The sequence below is a fragment of the Mya arenaria genome, chromosome 5, assembly GCF_026914265.1.
Source record: "Mya arenaria isolate MELC-2E11 chromosome 5, ASM2691426v1".
Taxonomy (NCBI): domain Eukaryota; kingdom Metazoa; phylum Mollusca; class Bivalvia; order Myida; family Myidae; genus Mya; species Mya arenaria.
In genome coordinates this window covers 26960399-26982677 of record NC_069126.1, presented here as the reverse complement: position 1 = coordinate 26982677, position 22279 = coordinate 26960399, and the positions used below count along the sequence as shown (strand labels likewise).

Sequence of the window (22279 nt, the reverse complement as noted above, 5' to 3'; positions counted from 1 at the left end):
CTTGACCGGACTGGCATTGCTGGAACAGCACGGGAGAAAGAGGAGGGTAAGTTACTGGTGTAAGATGGACCAGAGTTTGGCCTGGACTGGACTGGCATTGCTGGAACAGCACCGGAGAAAGAGGAGGTGTAGGTAAATGGGGAAAGTCAGACCAGAGTTTGTCCTGGACCGGACTGGCATTGCTGGAACAGCACTGGAGAAAGAGGAGGGTAAGTTAATGGTGTAAGCTGGTCTAGAGTTTGACCTGGACCAGACCGGCATTGCTGGAAGTGCACCGGAGAAAGAGGAGGGTACAATATTTTAATTGAGAAAAAGTTGTTTTAGGTACATGTTATGTGTTTGGCAGCATATTAGTGTATGTATGTTATTTCAGGATAAAGTTGTCCAGTTATTAATGTGAACATTGATAATATTGTTTTAATATTCATGCCAGTCAAAAAATAATCTGCGAAAAATGTCCTGTTTTATGAAATTTGTCTGAGATAGGTAAGAATAAACGTACATACTATATCCCCCTGCAAGGCTAAAAATATGCCATTGAAATAGATGAATATTCCCAAGGATTGAATTTTTGTTTTTTGTCTTTTAGTGTTTGATTGGAGACTGCATTGCTTGTTACAATATATTATCTTACAACAGTTATACTGAAAACAAATGTTCAGATAAAAAGAAAGTTAAAAGTAGAACTTGCCAAAACATTGCCCATGCCAGAGCAATTTTTGATTAAAATTTCCTGGGAAGCATTCCAGAAATTGGCATGTATGAGACATAGACAAGTTTAAGCCATGTTAAAAATCCCACTTGCTTATGTCAAAATTCCCTGGTTTTCTGAACAAATTCCCCTTGGAATGTCTCCAGAAATATTGAATGTATGAATTAACCACATTTTCATTTAAAAGTTTGAGATGGTCACTAAAAACAAAAAGTACATAAGTTCACTACACTCCCAAAAAGTGAACATTTCAGTTATCTGCTTACATATTCAAGAACATGTTCACCTGTGTTTTAGAAGCCAAGGAGGAAGACAAAGAGAAGAAAGATGGGGCAGATGTCAAAACTGAGAAAGAAGATGAAGTCAAGGTATATCAGAAATAAGGGTCTTCAAAAGAATGTGTTCATGTTTTTAGCTCATCAGAAATTAGGGTTTTAAGCTACATACAATCTTAAGACTATCTTCATGTTTTTAGCTCATCAGAAATTAGGGTTTTAAGCTATTTACAATCTTAAGACTATCTTCATGTTTTTAGCTCATCAGAAATTAGGGTTTTAAGCTACATACAATCTTAAGACTATCTTCATGTTTTTAGCTCATCAGAAATTAGGGTTTTAAGCTATTTACAATCTTAAGACTATCTTCATGTTTTTAGCTCATCAGAAATTAGTCTCAAGCCAAATACGATCTTAAACTTAAGAGTGCGCCCCCACTACCACCACCACCATGACCACCAGTTTTAGTCTGAAATTAGGGTCTTAAGTCAAATGTCATCTAAATACTGTCTTCATGTCTATAGCTTGCTTAAAAAGAAAATGTCTAGGTATTGACATGGCCTTTTATTGTCTTAGGCATTGTTGTGCCATATATTGAACCTTGGCCATAAACTATAATTGTTGGAGACATTCAAATGAAACTTGGTACACATTTTGCCAGAGACAATACTTGTAAGTATAGCAAGGTCCATAACTCTGGCTTTAATTATTGTCAAATAATGAGTTAACCTTCGGACAAGAAATTAAAGATTTATTCACTGCAGTTCAATTAAACAATATTGCATTGATAAATAGGGAAATAACTAAGATATTTTATCCGCCATATTCAGAAGGAGCCAATGGAGACGGATGAAGGAGAGAAGAAACCTGAAGAAGAGAAGGAGAAAACCGATGACAAGGCTGACGAGACAAAAGAGGTGAGTGTTGCTTGTAGTGGTCATGTTGGAAATGTAGAAAATGGTGGAAATTTAGATTAGAAAATCACTATTGGAAATTTAGACTATAAAATCTTGGGTAGCATGTGTTCAATTGTAGAAAATAAGAGAAATGTAGGAAGTGGTGGAATTTTAGATTAGAAAATCTCCACTGAAAATTGAGAAAAATTATGGAAAAGTAGGAAACATTTAGATGAGAAAAACACTACTGGAAATATGGAAATAGTTTTTATGCCCCCACAAAGTGGCGGCATATAGGGTTGCCCTTGTCCGTACGTACGTCCGTCCGTACGTACGTCCCGAAGATTGTTTCCGATCTAATTCTTGAAAACCGTTTGTCCAATCCTCACCAAACTTAAAACACATGTTTGTGACCATAATATCTTGATCAAGTTCGATAGTCATGGAAATAGCTTTAGTCATTTAGGAGTTACGGCCCTTTTTTGCCAAAAATACTTCAAAAATATATGTTTCCAATCTAATTCTTGAAAAGTATGTGTCCAATCCTCACCAAACTTTACATACATGATTGTGACCATAATATCTTGATCAAGTTCGATAGCCATGGAAATCGCTTTTGTCATTTAGAAGTTACGGCCCTTTATTTGCAAAAAAAGACTTGAAAAATATGTCCCGAAGATTGTTTCCGATCTAATTCTTGAAAACTGTTTGTCCAATCCTCACCAAACTTTAAACACATGTTTGTGACCATAATATCTTGATCAAGTTCGATAGTCATGGAAATCGCTTTAGTCATTTAGGAGTTACGGCCCTTTTTTGCCAAAAATACTTCAAAAATCATTATGGCTTATTTTCTGTGACAAAAAACCGAAGTGGGGGCATCCGTGTCCTATGGACACATTTCTAGTTCGAACTGGGGAGAAATCGTGTCTCCCAAAAATGTGAGTCTAGGATGAGTCCTGATAGGACATAGAAAAAGGTTAAAATGTACAGAAATGTAAGTGATAAAATGAATGAATTGAAGAAAATTGTAGGTAGAAATAAAATTTAAGAAACATATTAGAAGGTTGTCCGGTTAGTCGTTAGCACACTCGCTTCTCACTAAGGCGCTCCAGGTTCGATTCCCGGCTTGGGCACATGAGAGTTTGGTTAGTTGTCACCAAGCCAGACAAGTGGGTTTTCTCCGGTTACTGTGCTTTCCCCCAAAACACAAGACCACACTTATTAGTGAAATGATAGAAGTACCATTAGCTTATTATTCTGTTACAGGGTGAATCTAAGAAGGCAGAGGAAGATGGAGAGAAGAGCACAGAGGCCACTGGAGGAGAGGTTGTGAAGAAACTGGATGACAAGGAGAGAGGAAACATCGCTACTGCTGCCGCTGCTGCTCTGTCTGCTGCCGCTGTTAAGGCCAAGGTAGGGGTTATTAGTTAATGATTTTGAGAGATTCTGTCAGCCACTGCTTGTGAAATTGTGAAAAAAACAGATGACAGGGGAGACAATACTTTGCTACTGCTGTCTGCTGCTGTTGTTAAGGCCAAGATAGGGGGTTATCATGATTTTAGGGGATTATATTCTAAAGGCCTTTGCTGGAGAAGTTGTATAGAAACTAAGATAATAAGGATTGAGGAAACATAGCTACTGCTGTATGGGTGTCAAGGTGTTGGTGTGGGTCTGTAGTTTGTTTAAAGGGAACCAGAATGCCCAGTAAATATCAGGTGATATCTACATTCAATGGACAAACAATATTTTTTGTAATGTTTTAATATTTATCTGAAAAATTAATTCCTCCAGCAGCTTGCAGCAGCTGAGGAAGGGAAGATTGGATTGAGTTTCTTGTTGCCCTGGTGGTAAAGACTGGGATAAAATATTTAACATTACTGTATAAATGTCACAATTTATCTTCTAGCACCTTGTTGCCCAACTGGTTGAGATTCAAATGAACTCTTTAACATGACTGTAAAAAATCCATTATTTTTTCTAGCACCTGGCAGCGGTTAAAAAATTAATTATTTTTTTCTAGCACCTGGCAGCGGTTGAGGAGCGAAAGATCAAGTCTCTGGTTGCTCTGCTGGTTGAGACTCAGATGAAGAAACTGGAAATCAAACTGAGACACTTCGATGAGCTGGAGGCCATCATGGACAGGGAACGAGAGGCGGTGAGTGGATTTGATATTAAAGTCTTGTAATTCCTTTAGTTGCTTGTTAAATTTGTTTGCTATTGGGTTTTTTGTTGGTGTCACATAACACCTGTTGTTTTTGTGTAAGACTGTGTTTAACACTCTTTTGTGTTCTGGTGAACTTTATAGTCCTTTTTTGAGGACACTGCCTGATTGCAGTATTTTAGACTTCATGGTTGTGTCTAGATAGTAAAGCTACTGATTTTAAACAATGACCTCGGAATTGCATAGTCTTTGTGGCTATAATCAAATTGGTGCTTGATTTGGCTTAGAATGGTATCAGTAAAAAGGTCTATTGCTTTGATATTGAACAATTGGAAGCTGCTTTATCAGCAAGTTTTGTCTGAAATTGCATTATTCTTGACAAGGTAAAGAGACAAATACAAAAAAGATGAAAGATAAACTAAATTTGGATTTATTGACTCAAGTTTCATACTTGCAAATCCCTGGTTGGGTTAAATATTCCTATTGCAAAATTTTATTGTCACGATTGTTCTAATAAACTGGGTAACCTCTATTTTTCACCAGTTGGAGTACCAGCGACAACAGCTACTGCAGGAGAGACAGCAGTTTCACATGGAGCAAGTGCGGGCAGCAGAGTACCGGGCCCGGCAAGTAGCCATGCAGCAGATGAGTAGTGAGAAATAACTTTCACAGGCTGGGGCAGGGGATGGTGAGTAGGGGTGGGGAACAGGGGGGTTAATGAATGTTAGTTGGAGAGTGTGTTAAGATTTGGCAAGTATGAGCCACCGAGGACCGGGCTCGGCAAGTAACCATGCAGCAAATTAGTGTGCAATAACCTATACAGGCTGGGGCAGGGGACTTTGAGTAAAGGTGGGTAACAATTGGGTTAATTGTAGCTAGTAGGAGAGTGTGTTGAGATTTGGCAAGTATGATCAGTCGAGAATCGGGCCCGGCAACAGGAGATGAGTAGTGAGCAATAACTTTCACAGGCTTGGGCAGGGGGCGGTGGGTGGGGGTTGGAGGAGAGGGTGATGGCTTTGTTAGTTGGTCTGGGATTGAGCAAGTATGAGCAATTTAGTTCCAGGCTCAGCAAATAACCATGCAGCAGATGAGTAGGGAGCAGTAATCTTGTAATTGGTGTGAGATGCTGAATTGTTTTAGAATACGAGGAGGATTGGATCTCTATGAAATATGTTGGGAAAATAGTTTGTGTAGAATTGTAATACATGTTATATCAGTGAGTATTAAACAACATGAATTTTCTAATCCACATAATCTTTCCTTCTAGGTCCAGGATCAGGTGCAACAGCCACAGCCATCAACCCAGCAAGCCTGGGCCAGCCATACCCAACCTCTGCATCCCCTATGACCCCGATGGGCCCCTCAGCCCAGCAGGGCTCCCCTGCACCACCCACCTCCCAGCCCCTACCTCCATCTGGGCAGACCAAACTTGACACTGGTACGTATGGACGGTATTGGTGGTAATACATGTATATAATTATTTATGGATCCTCCACACCGACCCTATTGTTTTTGCCTTTTGAAAATTGGTTCTAAAACTAGTTTTGTGTAACCTTAGAGTGTACATTAGGGTAGTGGGTTATACAGAACATTGTTTATCTCTCTGCATGGTCTACTCCTCTAAAATAGTGTGTAAGTTTATGGCTTATACTAAGAAGACTGCAGAGAACAGCCAGGTTTCATGAAGCCTATGTGGGCTTATCAATTATACATTAATTTTTGTCTACATTGTGAGACAGTTTTGTTTCCATTCCATGTGCTTTAAACTTTTTGGTGAACTGTAGAGTCTTCAAACTTAATATTCACATTGGTTATGGTCAGTAGATGACTCTTATTGATTTTAAGCTCAATAGATCATAGGTCAAGGTCATTACTAGAAAAATTATGGAGACGCTCTCAACAGGGGACACATCCAATTCACAGATCCTAGTTATAGTTTTACTTATAAACTGTCAATTAGGCGCCAGATTTCATTGTTTATAATACTATCGGGTAATTGTACATTATGGTTGTGGGTTATATGAAAGATTTAAGAATGTGTGCTGGAACCAGAATTGAACTAAGCTGTTAAAAAAAAAAAGGGTAAAAGAAACTTGGATTGTGTTTTTCTATTTTTTAAATTACCTGATTAATTAGTGAAAATGTGCTGATATTAATGTTTTACAGGAGATGGTGACAATTCCAATGCCTCTGAGCCAATGGACACCACTCAGCCACCACCTCCAAACTCAGCAGTGCCTGCTACATAGAGTAGGGGAGATAACTCAAGTGTTGGTTTATGAACATGTTTGGACAAGGGAGATAATTTTGTGTTGAAATATTGTTGAACAACAATGTGAAAGGGAGATAAATTCAGTGCTGGGAGATATCTTGTTTTTTTACAAGGGAGATACTATTGTATCAAAATATGAAGAAAATAGTTCGAGATATCAATCAATTAATATCGACATATTTGAACAAGTGAGAAATATTTTGTGTTCAAATATGAACATGAAGAAAGGGAGATAAATTATGTTTGAAACATTAAACGCAACAAATAGCAAGGGAGGCAAATCTCTAAAGGGACACAATTTTGTCCTAAATGGATAACTGTAGAAGGGAGGTAACTGTGCAATGATCTGAATATTTTTGTCATTAAGCATTGAAATACTTTTAAGTGTAGTAGTAAACTGCATGCATTCAGTCTACATTAAGCATTATTAATAAACCATATATTAAAGAAATTTGGATTCTCAAGATTCTTAAATCAAATGAGAAATTGATATCAGATTTACAAATGTGGGATCAGTTTTAATACACATTCAGGTGCTGCTGTGCATTTCTGTGTTCATTGTCATTTTCCGTTCTTCATTCTTCGAAAATCATTTGATGTAAGTCATCATTCTGTACATGTAAATCAAAGCATTTTGTATCATTTTACAATGTTCATGTATCTCTGAGATGGAATAAATGAGATGTTGTAAAATTGTTGTTGTTTTTATTATATTTTTCAATATTAACTTACTTTCATATCAAATCATTCAGCATTGACATGAAATAAAATTTATTTACAATATTTAAGTCCAAGCTGATAAGTGCAACATATTTGAGCACCTTCTTTTCTTTTTCCCATCAAATGCTGAACTGTTTTAAATCTTATCTCATTCCGTTTTAAATGGGAATTACCCACTGTATGATTGTAAATTTAGCCTCCATTTTAAATAGTAAGGAAGAAATATTTACTAACTAAATGACTTCAGGATTTCTTCGGATATTTGACAATTAATTATTACATTTTCGAATTTTGAATTTGCATGGAAAAAAAGCCCCATCAGTATCAACTTTTTCTTAAAATCAGAATTTCAAAAATCTTATGAAATATATTGCAGTGTCAGTTGTGACATCCCAAAATACATGTTTTCTCCAAATTTGATTGGAAAATAATCAAAATTTGACTAATTAAGAAGACAATCGAAAAAACAACAACCTTGGTTTTTCAATACATCTGTGTGTAACCCACAATATGCATTCAGGGCAGGTAAAAAGTAACTCTTCCTACTTGTATATGAAGTAACCTGCATATCATGCTGAGCTCCCTGCATAGTATGCTGAGACCTTGATTAAAGTATTATTTCCCAGCACAGTGCATCAGTTATGTACATATTACTTGAGGGACGCCGATTTCCTCTTCAGCTGATTTCCTGTTTTTTAGCCACAAAACTTAAAAATTGAAATTGATGCCATTTATCGGATCTATACAAAAAAATATTTTTTGGTATAAAGCATGATCTCCTATTCTGTACTTGTTTCCTTGTGATTTTTTTTTACCAATTTCATAAAAGCATCCCTGTAACTTCATTCGATGGCTTTCGTGATGTGGATTTAAATTGAAATCAAGTGCTATGTGGATTGTGTTCAGTGGATTAGCATGGACAATTATAACTAATACAGAATGTAACAACTCATTTTTAACATTGGAAGCAAAGTATAAATAACTTCAACATTTCCTTGATCACACTAAAGACTACAGTTGTACCGATTCTTTTTGAAACCTAGTCAGAATGATGTCTATGAAATGTTCATGAAACTTGGCTAAATTGTGTCTTTAAAATCTAAGTTCAGTTCAATTATTGGTCATGTTTGTTTAAAAGGTAAGTCTCTTGGTCAAATAATAAAAGAACATTGTTAAATCTATCAGGGCCACATTATTACTCAACCTTTATGAAACTTTTATTATATGTTTGTCTAAGAACTTTTGATCAAGTTTGTTTTTCATGTCTAGTCAAAAATGATTTACTTAGGCCAAGATTTCAAAAACTTTTCACATAAAATCTAGGGCAAATTATATTCAGCGTCAGGTCGGATCAAAAAGTAGGTCATTAGGTCAAATGTTCGAAGTAAGTTGTTAAAACACAATTTTAACCTTTTGTTCTTGAAACTTGTTAAAATGTTCTCTTTTGAACTTCTGAGTTCAGTACAAATGTTGGTTATGACGGATCAAGAAAATGGTTATTTGTTTGCTAAATGAAATTAAAATCCATGGTATGAAACTTCCTACCCAACCTGAAATAGGTAAGAATATTTTTCTTTTTCATAAGTAGTGCTATTCCTTTGAAGGTTAATAAGGTTTATAATTGGGCCTTTATAAGTGTCCGTAACATCAAATAAAAAATATTAATTTCATTAAAGGGAGATAATCCCTGAGCTGGCTTTGCTCTCCTTTCCTTGAACAAGATTACCAATATTTCAAGAATTGTAGCTCTACATCGAACATGCCAGATGCATTTGATATGCACACAAGAGTCACATTTTCAACAGTCAATTGTGTGCTTCCATCCCTTTTGACAAGTACTTGTCTAAAACTAGCATAACGTTAAATTGCTTATTGAATGGTCAATATGCACCCAATAGTTACTTTAAATATTGAATTCATATACACGTGCAAACAAGCTTAAAACGATTACATGTGGACAGCTCATATAGGATTTTTCAATTGGCTGCTAAGCTCGACCATTTCGTGACCATCAAGTGCAAGCACTTAATAGTTCTGTGACCATCACGAACAAACACTTTATAGTTCTGTGAACATCCTAGGCAAGCACTTAATATTTCTGTGAACTGTCAGAACATCAGGGGCAAGCACTAAACAGTTCTGTTAACATGAGGGACACGCACTAAATAGTTCTGTGGACATTAGGGACAAACACTAAACAGTTATGAGAACATCAGAGACACGTACTTAAAAGTCATATGAACATCAGGGACAAGCACTAAATAGTTCTGTGAACATCAGGGACAAGCACTAAATCGTTCTGTGAACATCAGGGACAAGCACTAAACAGTTCTGTGAACATCAGTGACAAGCACTGTTTGGTTCTGTGAACATCAGGGACAAGCACTAATTGGTCCTGTGAACATCAGAGACACGCACTAATTGGTTCTGTGAACATCAGAGACAAGCACGAATTGGTTCTGTGAACATCAGGGACAAACACTGAATAATTTTGTGAACATCAGGGACAAGCACTGAATAGTTTTGTGAGCATCAGGGACAAGCACTGAGTAGTTTTGTGGACATCAGGGACAAGCACGGAATAGTTTTGTGGACATCAGGGACAAGCACTGAATAGTGTTGTGAACATCAGGGACAAGCACTGAATAGTTTTGTGAACATCAGGGGCAAGCACTGAATAGTTTAGTGGACATCAGGGACAAGCACTGAATTGTTTTGTGGACATCAGGGACAAGCACTGAATTGTTTTGTGGACATTGGGCGCACACACTTAATAGTTGTATGGACATTAGGGACAAACACTCAACAGTTCTGTGAACATCAGGGATAAACACTTAAAAGTTATATGAACATCAGGGATGAGCACTAAACAGTTTTGAAGACAAATTTAAAGTTTTTCATGCCATCAGCAAGGGGACCCTTACTATACAGGTAGGCTAAACGATACGCTAGAGTGACAATGAATTTGAAAATGTGTAATGAACGAAATCGAAAAGAAAATCAACTACAGTAATGTTGGGTTTTATTTTACAAAATTACACCAAAACATTCATTAAAGTCGACACTTTTTTTTGCATGTTCAATTGTGGAAATTTTACCTTTTTGGTAGTTGTTACAAGTTTATTTTTTGTCCCAAATAGTCTGATTTCCACTGCAGCATGCACTTCAAACTTTATTTTCTTTACTTTTACTTTGAACTCAGGTACATAGATCACAATAGTGTCACCTTAAAGAGGACCAACTGCTAAAAAATGATACGTGTTTGAAATGTCATCACATATCTATAAAAGAAGATAACAGACAGATACATGAAATAACCGATACGCCCGAGAAAATATACATGGAAACATCGCAGTGAAAAATCGTTGTAATATGATTAAAATATATTTCGATCAGCATTCATAAAACAATGAATTTTTAAAGCCTAACCCCGCGAAATATGAGAAAAAAATCGTATTAAAGGAAATGAAATAAAACAAACTCATTGCAACTCAGATCTTTTTTATAATGTCCGTCACAAAATCAATCGAACACATCAACACATTCACGAGCTACTTGGCATATTTCGTACTGAAAAATCCTATCCCTGAAAAAGAAGAATATGATATTATAACGACACATTCAAGTGATATTGACAGTAAAAATGTGTATGAAGAAAATAGATCGTTTTAAATACTTTGAGGTCTTATTTTACAAAAGAACACCAAAACATTCCTTATACTCGACACAAAAGATATAATGCTAAATAAGAGATAGCGGTATGACGTCACTGGTACTTCGAGCGGACTGATCGCTGTGGCTATACAAGCGGTTCATATGACACTTTATTGATAGCTTAGTCCTGTTGGAAATTCACTTAATTGGTACACCCAATAAAACATATTATCTGATACGATCAAAAACACGCTCTTGATTCTATTAGCACGCCGCTTATTTAGGTTTTATGATATTTTATGGGCAAACTGATTTGAACATGCGGAGTAAGCATGCAGACATCCCAAATACCCCATTACTATGAACCCCGCGACTTTGCTAGAGATTCCAACAATGTCACCATCATGACAAGTCATGGTATTCATTAAAAAACTAAAATTATTATTAAAGGAACTATTTTGAAGATTTGTGTAGTTTCTAATGCATCATTTCATTTGCAGACAATTTATTTTAGATTGGTTCAGCGTTGTACATTATATTTTATTCAACATCTGAATCACAACTATTTTTATTGAAGTTCCGTATTTATGTATAACTAGATTAACGTTAATGGTAATAAAACAAGATAATATTACTCGTGGTAGTTGTTATGTCTAGAAATGACGCCTGCCAAAACATGGCCATGTTCCACGTAGAAGTTTTCTAAGTGGTCGTAATCGTTTGTCCATCCACTATACTTGCATCCATGCATCTGAAAGTCTAAAGATAGAGACTTGTATTGACGTGTCCTAAATATAATTTCCTCTTCGATTCATTAAGCGACCCAATTCTAATTAAAGTTTACCAAGCATCATATACCATACAGACCAAGTTTCTAAGGTCAAAAGCTATCTCTGAAATTGATTTGAGTGAGTTCATTGCACCTACCACAGTCTGCATGGTAGACGATTATGTTCATAGTCAACATGACAAGACGGGCTTGGTTAAACCTTAGGGCTCGTTCTCGCAGTTTCAATTGTTTTAGTATACGTTTTGAATACACATACAGTATCACTTTGTATTGAAAAAAATCTGTGCTTATTCAAAATTTCAATATCAGCTGCCGGCTTAGAAATGGAAACAAAATACTGGATGGGTGATACAATAATTAATATAGTATATACTATAATGCAGCTAAAGAATTACTATTATAAATTAGGTCTAAATAATACTTGTGGTTCAGGTTACCCCTTTTTCTAACCTATGTACGAATTCGGCGCCGACTTTACCGTTTTTTATAGTATGTTGGTTAAAATAAAACAATGATGACAAATACGTTCTAACATAAGGCGTAACAAATGTATTTAAAAAGAAAGCCTTCATACCCTAGCTGTTTTTAGAAAAATTTGGAAGGCCATATACAAATTACCTGGAATATGACAGCATGTAAATGCCCAAATCCTGTCTTCGTGGTAGTTGTTGTGCACGCTGTGTATACCATTTATGTAGTAGTTAGGTTCGCACTTAAATAGTACCTCTTCGTCGTAAGCATTTACATAACCTTCAAAACAGATGGAAACCTTAAATAGTGTGAGTAAAATTAAGTTATTTTTAGACAAAACAAAATCACTTACAAAATTCACAAAATATATACAGAAGTCATAGACATTTTAGACAAATCAATAAAAATCATTCATATCCATAATCAAGTCTTAATAAAAATCAAGTTACCTGTTTTATAACAGGTTGCTCGAAGGTCCGAAGAAACGGTTGGAATTTCTTTGCACTCGTAGGTAAATAGACGATCTTCGCGGTAGTTGTCGTGCTGACTGTGAATGTGATTGATAGACTGTGATTTCTTTGGACAGTTGAAGTTAACGGGCTGGTCAAAGTTATTTGCGGCACTGTGTACATTCACAGCATTCAAAACTAGCAGCGACAGCACAAGAAACCAAGCCATCTGCAAAATGGTTATGGTTGATCATGTACTGTTTCAAAATGCAAGAGTACAAGTAGTTAGTAAATGGTTTGCTTAAGCAATTGTCCATGTAACGGTGATAATTTTGAATGATTTATTTTACCATTGGCCCCACAGAGATTAACAGATGCGTTGTGTTCAAATGGGAAACATCTTATTAATTCTTATTAATTAAAAGTGCAGTCAAGAGTAAAAGTATTATTTACATTGTGGTCCTTTGTGCCGCTGGCATGACATAGAGAGGCAAAATTAACAATTATCTGGATAAATTAGCATTTTTATACTCCCCGAAGAACGAACATATAGTCCTAGCTTCGTCCATCCGTCCGTCCGTCCGTTTGCACACACGAACGGGTATATATATTGGGTACTAATTCCTTCATTCCTTATAGAAGATAAATTTGTTAGGTAGCGCTTGTTAGTTAGGGTTAGTTAGGGTTAGTAGGGCACTAGCTATATAGTGGGTATATTTTTATAATGGGAGTAATCTGAGAAGTACCTAACAAATGTTGATATATTAATGAGAACTTCCGTCCGTTCGTAGAATCCTTGTCCGTAGAATAACTACGTAAACTTGGTTTATGGAAAGATGGCAATGAGAGGAAGTGCAGTGCACAGAAACCGTAATCATATCATACATATTTATCATCTCTCCTTAAAGTGACACTCTTATTCAAAATCAATGCAAACATATGTAAAACAAATATCAATTTTGACTTATATACCTTTAACTACTTACTAAATAATGCATTTATGGAAAATATTAATTACTGATAACACGATTGTAGCCTTGTATTTAATAGCAGAAAGTGCAAACATATTAAATGATTGGTGAATGCTAAAAGATTTACTGCGGTCTACTATAGTCTCATAAGGTAGAAATACTGTGTTTTATGCTCATTTCTTTCAAATTAAACTCGGTATCCTTCATAAAAACCATTGTTTTAGACATTTATTCATCCTTTTTGATAAATTAAAACAACTTTATTAATTTTGGTAATCTTATTTGGGATTAAGAGTGCATCTTTAACCATTTTTTTCATAATTGGTGCCTTCACACGCTTGTCCGGAAATAACTTCAAAACTACTGATGTGATTGAAATAAATTATGGTACATGGTGTAAATTAATAGATGGCAATGTGTGGAAGTGCAGTACACAAGAACCATAATCCTACCCTTCCTATTTTAAGTTATCTCCTCTTTACTTGATCTTTTCCGAAAAAGGGTTCTTGTCCAGGTCATATCTTCGAAAAACTTCAAATATAGATAAAATGCAATAACATGAAAGGAAGCACATGAACCATAATCATGCCCTGCTCATGGTTAGCTATTAGGATCGGTATTCGTCAGGCGTCCGTCCGTACGTCAATAATTGCTTGAAAAACATCTCTGAAATTTCACAGGAACCTTCGTTAGGTTAAATACTTCAAGGCCTCTCGATTGACCTTCAACCACAAAAAATGTAGTACGACGATCGCAGATTTCGCTTCAATACAAATCGAGTGTGAGAAATGAAATTAAAAATTTATCTATTACATCCAAACAGGCCTAGCGTAATATTTCCAGTCGCACATTTTGTTGCAAATGTATCATATTACAACCAAGAATAAAGGATTCGATAAGATACGATCATTGATAAGACGTGGGCAATGTTGGAACCATAATCATGCACGGCATTACTTAATTACCTCCCCTGAAACTCGGCTTATCTGATAGTTTTTGAAGAAGAATCATACTCCTGCCTTGCATATGTTGAAGTTATATTCCCTTAAATACCTCCCCCTTAGATTAAGGGATTAAACTAAACTTGGAATGTAGATAGATGGACAAAGAGGTGTAGTACCCAGTAATCGTAATCCTATCGTTCATGTATGGTTGTTTGTCCAGGTCATAATTTGAAATGTACTAGAGGGATTCAAATGAAACACATTTTTTATTCAAATGTATGCAAAACAATTGATAAACTAAACATTGAAAACATTTGTAATATTAATTAACTATATTTTGTAATAAAAACTAATTGTTATGCTAATTTTTCATTAAAAAGGATAAGGGTAAAAAAGACCTATAAAAAGATTTTTGAGCGACAGACGGGCTTTCTAAAAATATATTATATTTCTGGAAGTTATGAAAGAAAAGCCCTCTTTTGTGATATATATTTATTTTTGTTCGGAATAAAACGTATTTACGATTATTACCACATATGGTGGTCATGGTCAAGGTCGTTCTGACTATCGCCATATTTGGTAATGGTCAGTGAGCTTACATTCTATGTTTAAGTGCATGGACACATATGTATGTTTATTCCAAACAGGTCTTGTGCGATATACCACTCCCAGAATATGTGGTTTATTGTTTCCTCACAAATGGAACACAAGTCAATATTTGTTATTTGTCGGATTTCATGTAACATTCAATACATGAGCTATGTATAGCTTTTTACAGACAAAATTACGTAACAAATAACAACAGGATTATATATATATATAATTATGTGTGTGTGTGTGTGTGCGTGTGCGTGTGTGCGTATGCGTGCATGCGTGCGTGCGTGTGTGTGTATGTGAAATGACATTTTATTATGAGAGGCACATTGAACTGAGATCATAACTAAGATTAAAATGGTTAGTTATTGAATAATAATCACACCTAAGTCAAAGTCGTGCGGTTAAGAACCAAAAATATTTAAATTGCACATATTAAACGTTAAGACAATGACTAAGCACATTTATATGTATGCCAATGCAATAAACTAGTATATAGGTAAAACGAAGCTGCCGTCGCTAATCGTAACTAAAACATAACTAAGACAGAGGACAGTAAAAACTGAAATTAGAAAAACTGCACTAGATGCGCAATTGGAAAACGGTTTCAAAAATCATATTATCACCTCGATCAGATCGTAGATGAAATGATTAGCAACAGCTTCTTAGAGTACATAAAACGGTAGTTATGGTAAGAAAAAGGCATTAATTACATAAATAAAAATATTACTTTCTAAATTATTTTGCAATTAGGCGAAACACGTACATGCATCTAGCTAAGCTCTAATCTAGACAGACAATTGTCTAATGCAGGTGGCATACAGATTATACGAAAATTACAGATTGTTGACAAATAATGAAGCACACAAAGAAGATGTACAATAAAGCAGGCAACAACAAACAACATACATCAAACTATGAACACGAGGAACTCTCTCCGTCCCAGGAATTGATTAAGCTTTTAAAATGCTGGTAAATAATGTCTTCTCTTGAATGTGCGGGGAGTGAATTCCAAAGTTTTTGGGCACTGGAACGGATTGAGTTGCTGCCGTAACTAGTTGTTCTTACCTTTGATAGATTAGCAATATTCTTGAATCTAAAATTGAAATAATGTTGTTTTATACTAACAATATCATGTTAATAATATGCCCTTGTTTATGCATTATTTTGTGTGTCTCTAATGCTATTCTTCTTAGCCTTTTAAGTTTAAGTGTTGGTAGCTTTGGAGAAGGCTGTTTTAATCAGAGGAATAGTCATCACATATAAAGCGGAGCGCTCTTTCTTGTTGTGTTTTTTCTCTCATTTTTTTGGTAATATTTGATAATTCGCATTAGAAAAGGTATTTATGAGTGTGTATAATTATGTTGGTTATTTTAAACTGAAAAGCCCGTATACATGTGTCGTATGTTGCTATGTGTGTGGCATTGTATATATTTCTTTCCTACTGAGTGTTTCGTTTTAAAGTCTTCCCATTTGTATTCATGTTTTATTTCGAAACTATTTTTGAATACGTGTGTTATACAGACACTATGTCATCTTTTTGTACTTAATTTAGTCCAACATCGAGTTTTGTACAGCCGGAAATGTAATATCTGCTGTTTTAGTTCATTTTTAATGTTTAGCGGTATATTATTGATTAGTTGTAGATATTTCAAAAATTCACCATTGAGGATTTGGTCTAGGAATTGCATGTTATCAAATGAATAAATTTCCCGATGAAAAACGCGCTTGTGTGATGACAACTCCCAATGTAATTACATTCTAAGTGTACAAAAAGAGAAAAGTGGGTAATGTGCTTGCAATAAACAAAATGGGGGTTAAGGTACTAAAAATCGGCCTGGAAACGTGTACAGTCGAGTAATAATGTTAATGGACGCAGAGACGTTTTACCTCACCTTACTTGGTGCTCCTTGTGAACGTATCATGGACAGAAGTTTACACTCGGACTTCATGAAAATATCCCTCCATATCCTAAATCACTGCACGGCGTGTTGACGAAATGAAGTATATTCCTACATACTACTGATATTAATATATAAATACATTCGACTACTAAAGGGCATTTGAAGCTTGTGTGTACATAAAACATATCGCACATTGTGTGTTCTGTACATATAAAGCAATAGTTTAATATCTCTTTTTTTCTTTTTTTTTAATATCTCTGTACACTGTAAATAATTTGAATGATGTGTAATTGCTAATCCATGTATTTATGTTTGATTATTCCTCTTATGTTTTGCATATTTGTATTTATGTTTAATAATCATCAATTATTGGTGGAAATAAAGAATATTGAATTGAATTGAATTGAATTGAACCATGAAGTTTGGAAAATAGGAATATACACATGCAAGTATAGTTACAACAGATATGGAATATTTGCCGAAAAAATGTGAATAAAATCAACAGGTTTATTTGTAAACATTGCCTCATAAGCCACAATCTGTTCAATAACTTTGTTATCTTTAAAGTCATGATACCAAACTTAGATGTCGATCGAAGAATATGTTTTTCGCCACAAACTGAACGCTTCGAAATAATTTATTAAGGAAATGTAGTTCTTTCCGGAGAATCAATAAATATTTTGTACGAATCTTCTTCTAGGCACGATGTATATTTTGGTACGTATATCTTATCTTAGTCATTCTAAAATGCCGTCCAGGCTTTTTTTTTTGATGGGTAGCCTGGAACGTCATTCATAACAAAATTCGTAAACATGTAAAAACTTTGTATGAAATGAAATAGTCTTATTTCGTATTGTATGGCTTAAGACTACCAATAAATACCAAAATATGTATTATTCACCACAAGAATGTTGCAAATTCACAAACTATTTCTTCAAAATACCTTATTTTACATGCATTTCCGTGTTGATACTGCCATGTTGAGCTTTCTTATTACCCTAAAGAAAATGGTTACACACAACTAAGTTTTACCGTCCGTAGGTGTAGGTTATGAAATCGAGCAATATGTATTGTCGGGTACAAATTTCACGATTTATTTACAAAATATGTACATCAGAACAAAATAAACTTGGAGGAAAATATTAAGCCTTAACTAATAACAATGGCGACATGTCAAAATAAAAAAAGATATTTATAAAATACATGACTAGATTTTAGCAATTAGCCTACTTTTAAAATATGCTTTTAAGCTAAGGGTGTCAAGATAATTAACATTCTTAAGTAACTGGAAGAAACAATATCAAATTAATTGAATAAAAAGGAATGTTCACAAAATACACATACATTAAACAAGTAAATAACTCAACGTAAACCATAATTTTCTGAAAAAAAGCTATGTCCTCAAAGATGTTATACTTACTTTTAATAGAAAATATACTGGCCCAAATTTATCAAAACATACCGTAAAAAGCTTATTTTTAATTAGCCAAAATACATACTTAAAGCCGAGTATGATAACAGAAACAAATTTGTAATGTGATTATCATAACTAAACCTGTATAATGCCTGAATACTTTTTAAGAAGTAATTATATGATGCATATTACAGAAACACAGTTATAGTGAGCTAAGCTTAATTATGTTACATCGGACTTATGAACTTTCGAGACTTTGGAGCTTGAAGTCATGAAATTCAATGAACATTATACTCAGGCCTGAATTATTCAACCTCAATCATGGAAAACAACATTTCGACTCTTGTCCAGTCTCTTATTAAGTTTTGATACTTTTGACATGAATGCAAAACGGTTGAGTGTCTCCTTTCTGAATGTTTGAAATGCCTTATGCGAACGCCGGCCACAGTTTTCAGTAAGGCGTTCTTCTTTAAGAAGATTGACAAAGAATTTTATATCTTCCTCCCTTTTCTTCATTTTCCGTGCACCTGGGTGGTCCTCTGTGCGTTCGACAAGTTTGGCATAAATCTTCGATATTTCTTTGCCTAACCCCCCGGCCAGAGTGCCATGACGTGCTAGGGTGTCGCTGGTGGCTTTGGACCCCACAGATCGCATACTGTCTGGAAATCCAATAGAACTGTCTTTACAAAGAGTGTAAATAATGATTATCAATAACAAGAATGTAGGTAATAAAATTACTGTTAAGTACATTATATATTCTTACTATAGTCAATCTAACAAAATTTTACAGTTACCTTATGCCGTCTTTTGTGTAGAAGTTCACATACAGCTGTCTTAGTACATGACGTTATGTACAGTATGTTTTCTTTTTATCTCAGGTCATACAAGAGTGTGTATAATGTATGGTCATTTCTGGTCGAGGGGCTACAGGACCATGGGTGGGTGGATGGAGAGAGGAAGGTAGAGATGTACCATGCGTCAACAGATGACGATTCCAAGAAACGGATTCTTGGGGAATTCTCTAAACCCGATGGGCGTGTTCGAGTTGTTGTAAGCACGATTGCTTTCGGGATGGGAATTGCTATTCCTAACATTAGAATGGTCATTCACTGGGGAGCCCCGAAAAGCTTTCTCGCCTACTGGCAGGAAATAGGTAGGGCGGGAAGAGATGGCAAACCTGCTCTGGCAGTTGCCATTTTATACCCGCGGTCGCTCTGCCCGAGAGTATGTGACAATAACCTAAAAGAGATGTTCGTGTCAGAAGAGTGTATAAGAAGAGGGGTGCTTCTGAACCTACTAACGAAGGACATGGACGCAAACAAAGTCCCAAAGGCATCCAAATGTGAGAACAAGAAATGCATTAAATGCATATGTGCATGCTGTTTATGCTGCAGCAATTGTTTCTCCCAATGTACGTGTGAGGGTAAAGAAACGCAAACACTATTCAAAACCAATTGAAAAGGGCAATACACAGTATATACTGCTCAAATCAGTGCAGCCACAATCAACAAAGTGGAACATTCGGTCGATGTTTGAAAATACATTTCACACTTAATCGGAAAAGGATGGAACTTATGTCTTTTTTACGCAAGTGTATGTAAATAATGAATATCTTGATGTGACACAAGTGATTGATAACACAATTATACGATTATACTTATTAAAAAGTAATAAATGACGAAAAACATTTCCCTTTGTTCTTAAATTTGAATACAGTATTTTTATTACTGTCATTTTAACTTAACCATTTTATTGGTCTGTGTTATAACACAAGTACGCTTTAATTAAGTTGCTTTATATGAATACTGCCAAGGGAGGTAGACGCTCATAGCTAATAGCTAATAGTCATGTGTAGCCTTAATCAGGGAAAAGAAATTGCATTTGGATGTTCTCGGTTACATTCATTGACAAAAACAATGGTGTTTGGTAATTTTTGAAGGTGTTGAAAATGCATGTTGTTTTAACAATTAGGAACGTGATTATTTTATAATATATAGTGCAATTGATGTAAAAAGGATTACTTTTAACAGGTACAGTGTTCTTTTTTTGTTTAAATAGACTAAATTGGAATAATTTCAATAAATGTGCGATCAAATTCTGATCGGCATTTCGAACATGTTTACGAATTTTATTATGAATGACGTCCAGGCTACCCATCATTAAAAAAAAGAGCCTGGACGGCATTTTAGAATGACTAATCTTATCTAGATTCGATGTTTATTTTTGTACGGTCTTATTCCAGGCACAATGTTTATTTTGGTACCCCTCATAGAATATAGGCTCGATGTTTATTTTGGTACGCCTCTTTTTTATTTTCTAAAAACCGAGATTCTCGTTTTCAGAAAATGTCGCACATTACAACAAGACAAAGAATGAGCGGAACTTCGTTCAATAAGTATTAAAAATCAATTGTCCGATTATTGTAAAGTTACACTTTTTTCACTGTTTTATACAGTTGTGTTGTTTGTTGCCATCATTTCTGTACTGGTTTAAAAGGTTATTTATAAATATGTTTGTTAATACACATGTCAAAGAATGAGTCAATATCGGATTCAATGGTTGAGTATGTGTGAATTACTTCTCCTTTTCAGGTTTTAATAATCGACCGTCTCGCGGTTCGGGTTGATATTCGATATGGAGCTTTTATCATAAATAATTGATTTAAAGTGACACTCTTATTCAATATCAATGCATACACATGTATAACAAACATATATCTTGACTGATAATCCTTTAACTACTAACTTAATAATGCATTTATGGATAATATAAATTACTGATAACAAGATTGTAACCGTGTATTTAATAGCTGAAAACGCAAAAAATATTAAATGATTGGTGAATGCTAAAATATTTACTGTGATCTACTAAAACAAAAGGTAGAAATACTGTGTTTATGCACATTTCTTTCAAATTAAAATAGGTATCATCCATTAAAACCATTGTTTTCGACATGTATTCATCCTTTTTGGAATACTAAAACAGTAGTATTAATTGTGGTAAATCTTATGAGGGAGTAAGACTGCATCTTTAATATTGATATCTTAACAAGGAATGTTCATCTAAAAACGACGATTGTCAATCGTCGTTTATAGAAGAACATTAATTGTTAAAATTGCACTCCCACAGTTTGAACGTTTTGACAACTTTTTTTGTTTATTTTTTGTCGAACGGAAATATGAAAATCTGCGATATTATCTTTTGTCAGCAGTCTTTCATAAGTGCTTTACAAATATTAACGCAAAAGTTGGCTCATTATAAAAAAAAGAAAAGAGAGAAGTTGTCAAAACGGAAAATCTGTGAGAGTGCAGCTTTCAGATATCTATTTTGTACCAGCTCTGTATTAAAGTTTATATGAGTTCATACAATGTTTCGGCAATGTACTTAATACAAATTCTAAAGCTTTTATGGTTAAATACAATTCAGACTTCTTACCTGTAGCTCCTGGTACATTTGTAAACTGTTTTTCAAATTGTGATTTACGTTCCTTTTTGTCACTTGAAGTATTCATCAGTCGTGAAAGTAGATACCCTGCTTTTTATACTCTTGGGACCTAATCACCACTTTTAACTCTACGCCTGCTATATATATAGTTCCGAAATGTGATTGACTTTAAGTAAAATAAACGTTGAATATTTCCTTATTGAATTCCATAGGTCATTACTTTGTCAAATCTCAGACAAACTCAATCTCAACAAGTGTGGACTTTACTGGGGGCCACCCCGGTGTTACTATAACGTTTTAAGAACATGTACACCTATACGGGAGTTTTATGTCATTTTAAAACTATAGAAATGTGAAGTAGACTATAGGTTGATCTTACTTATAGTTTGCATTTTCTAAATGTATTTAGTTGTACTGTGATGCTTGTCGGCAATAAATGTGTGTAAAGCTGATTAAATCTTAAGTAATTACATTCTGAATAGTGGAAAATGTCTGTGTACAGAAAAATAAAAGAGTTTTGCTATGGGGAAGAAGATTGGAATGAGTACATTTTACGATTGGAATATTATTTAATTGCAAATGATATAACTGATGCGGACAAGAAG

General features: G+C 34.9%; 3 protein-coding genes across 4 annotated transcripts in view; 2 read left to right on the top strand and 1 right to left on the bottom strand.

Annotated features, from left to right (window-relative positions):
• LOC128235111 (SWI/SNF complex subunit SMARCC2-like) overlaps positions 1–7022 on the top strand; it is a 30639-nt gene extending 23617 nt beyond the window's left edge. The window contains exons 20-26 of the mRNA XM_052949847.1: positions 1010–1080; positions 1818–1904; positions 3153–3299; positions 3907–4041; positions 4591–4735; positions 5315–5485; positions 6214–7022. Of these exons, the coding sequence (XP_052805807.1) occupies positions 1010–1080; positions 1818–1904; positions 3153–3299; positions 3907–4041; positions 4591–4710 (560 nt within the window). The 3' untranslated portion in view covers positions 4711–4735; positions 5315–5485; positions 6214–7022. The remainder of the gene's footprint in view (positions 1–1009; positions 1081–1817; positions 1905–3152; positions 3300–3906; positions 4042–4590; positions 4736–5314; positions 5486–6213) is intronic.
• A 3022-nt stretch (positions 7023–10044) lies between these two features.
• Positions 10045–21787, bottom strand: LOC128233567 (hemagglutinin/amebocyte aggregation factor-like). 2 transcript variants are annotated; one of them, XM_052947303.1, is made up of 6 exons: positions 21666–21787; positions 15981–16008; positions 12404–12632; positions 12102–12233; positions 11329–11452; positions 10045–10625 (listed from the first exon to the last, which is right to left on the bottom strand). In XM_052947303.1, exons 3-6 carry the CDS (start codon positions 12630–12632, stop codon positions 10562–10564), a joined length of 549 nt encoding a protein of 182 aa, XP_052803263.1. In that variant the 5' UTR covers positions 15981–16008; positions 21666–21787; the 3' UTR covers positions 10045–10561. The 2 variants fall into 2 exon arrangements, with proteins under 2 accessions (XP_052803263.1, XP_052803262.1); XM_052947302.1 differs by lacking the exon at positions 21666–21787 and adding an exon at positions 17760–17838.
• LOC128233568 (probable ATP-dependent DNA helicase RecS) lies at positions 19101–19941 on the top strand. The gene has a single exon (XM_052947304.1). It carries the CDS (start codon positions 19197–19199, stop codon positions 19686–19688), a length of 492 nt encoding a protein of 163 aa, XP_052803264.1. The 5' UTR covers positions 19101–19196; the 3' UTR covers positions 19689–19941.
• Positions 21788–22279: the final 492 nt, after the last annotated feature.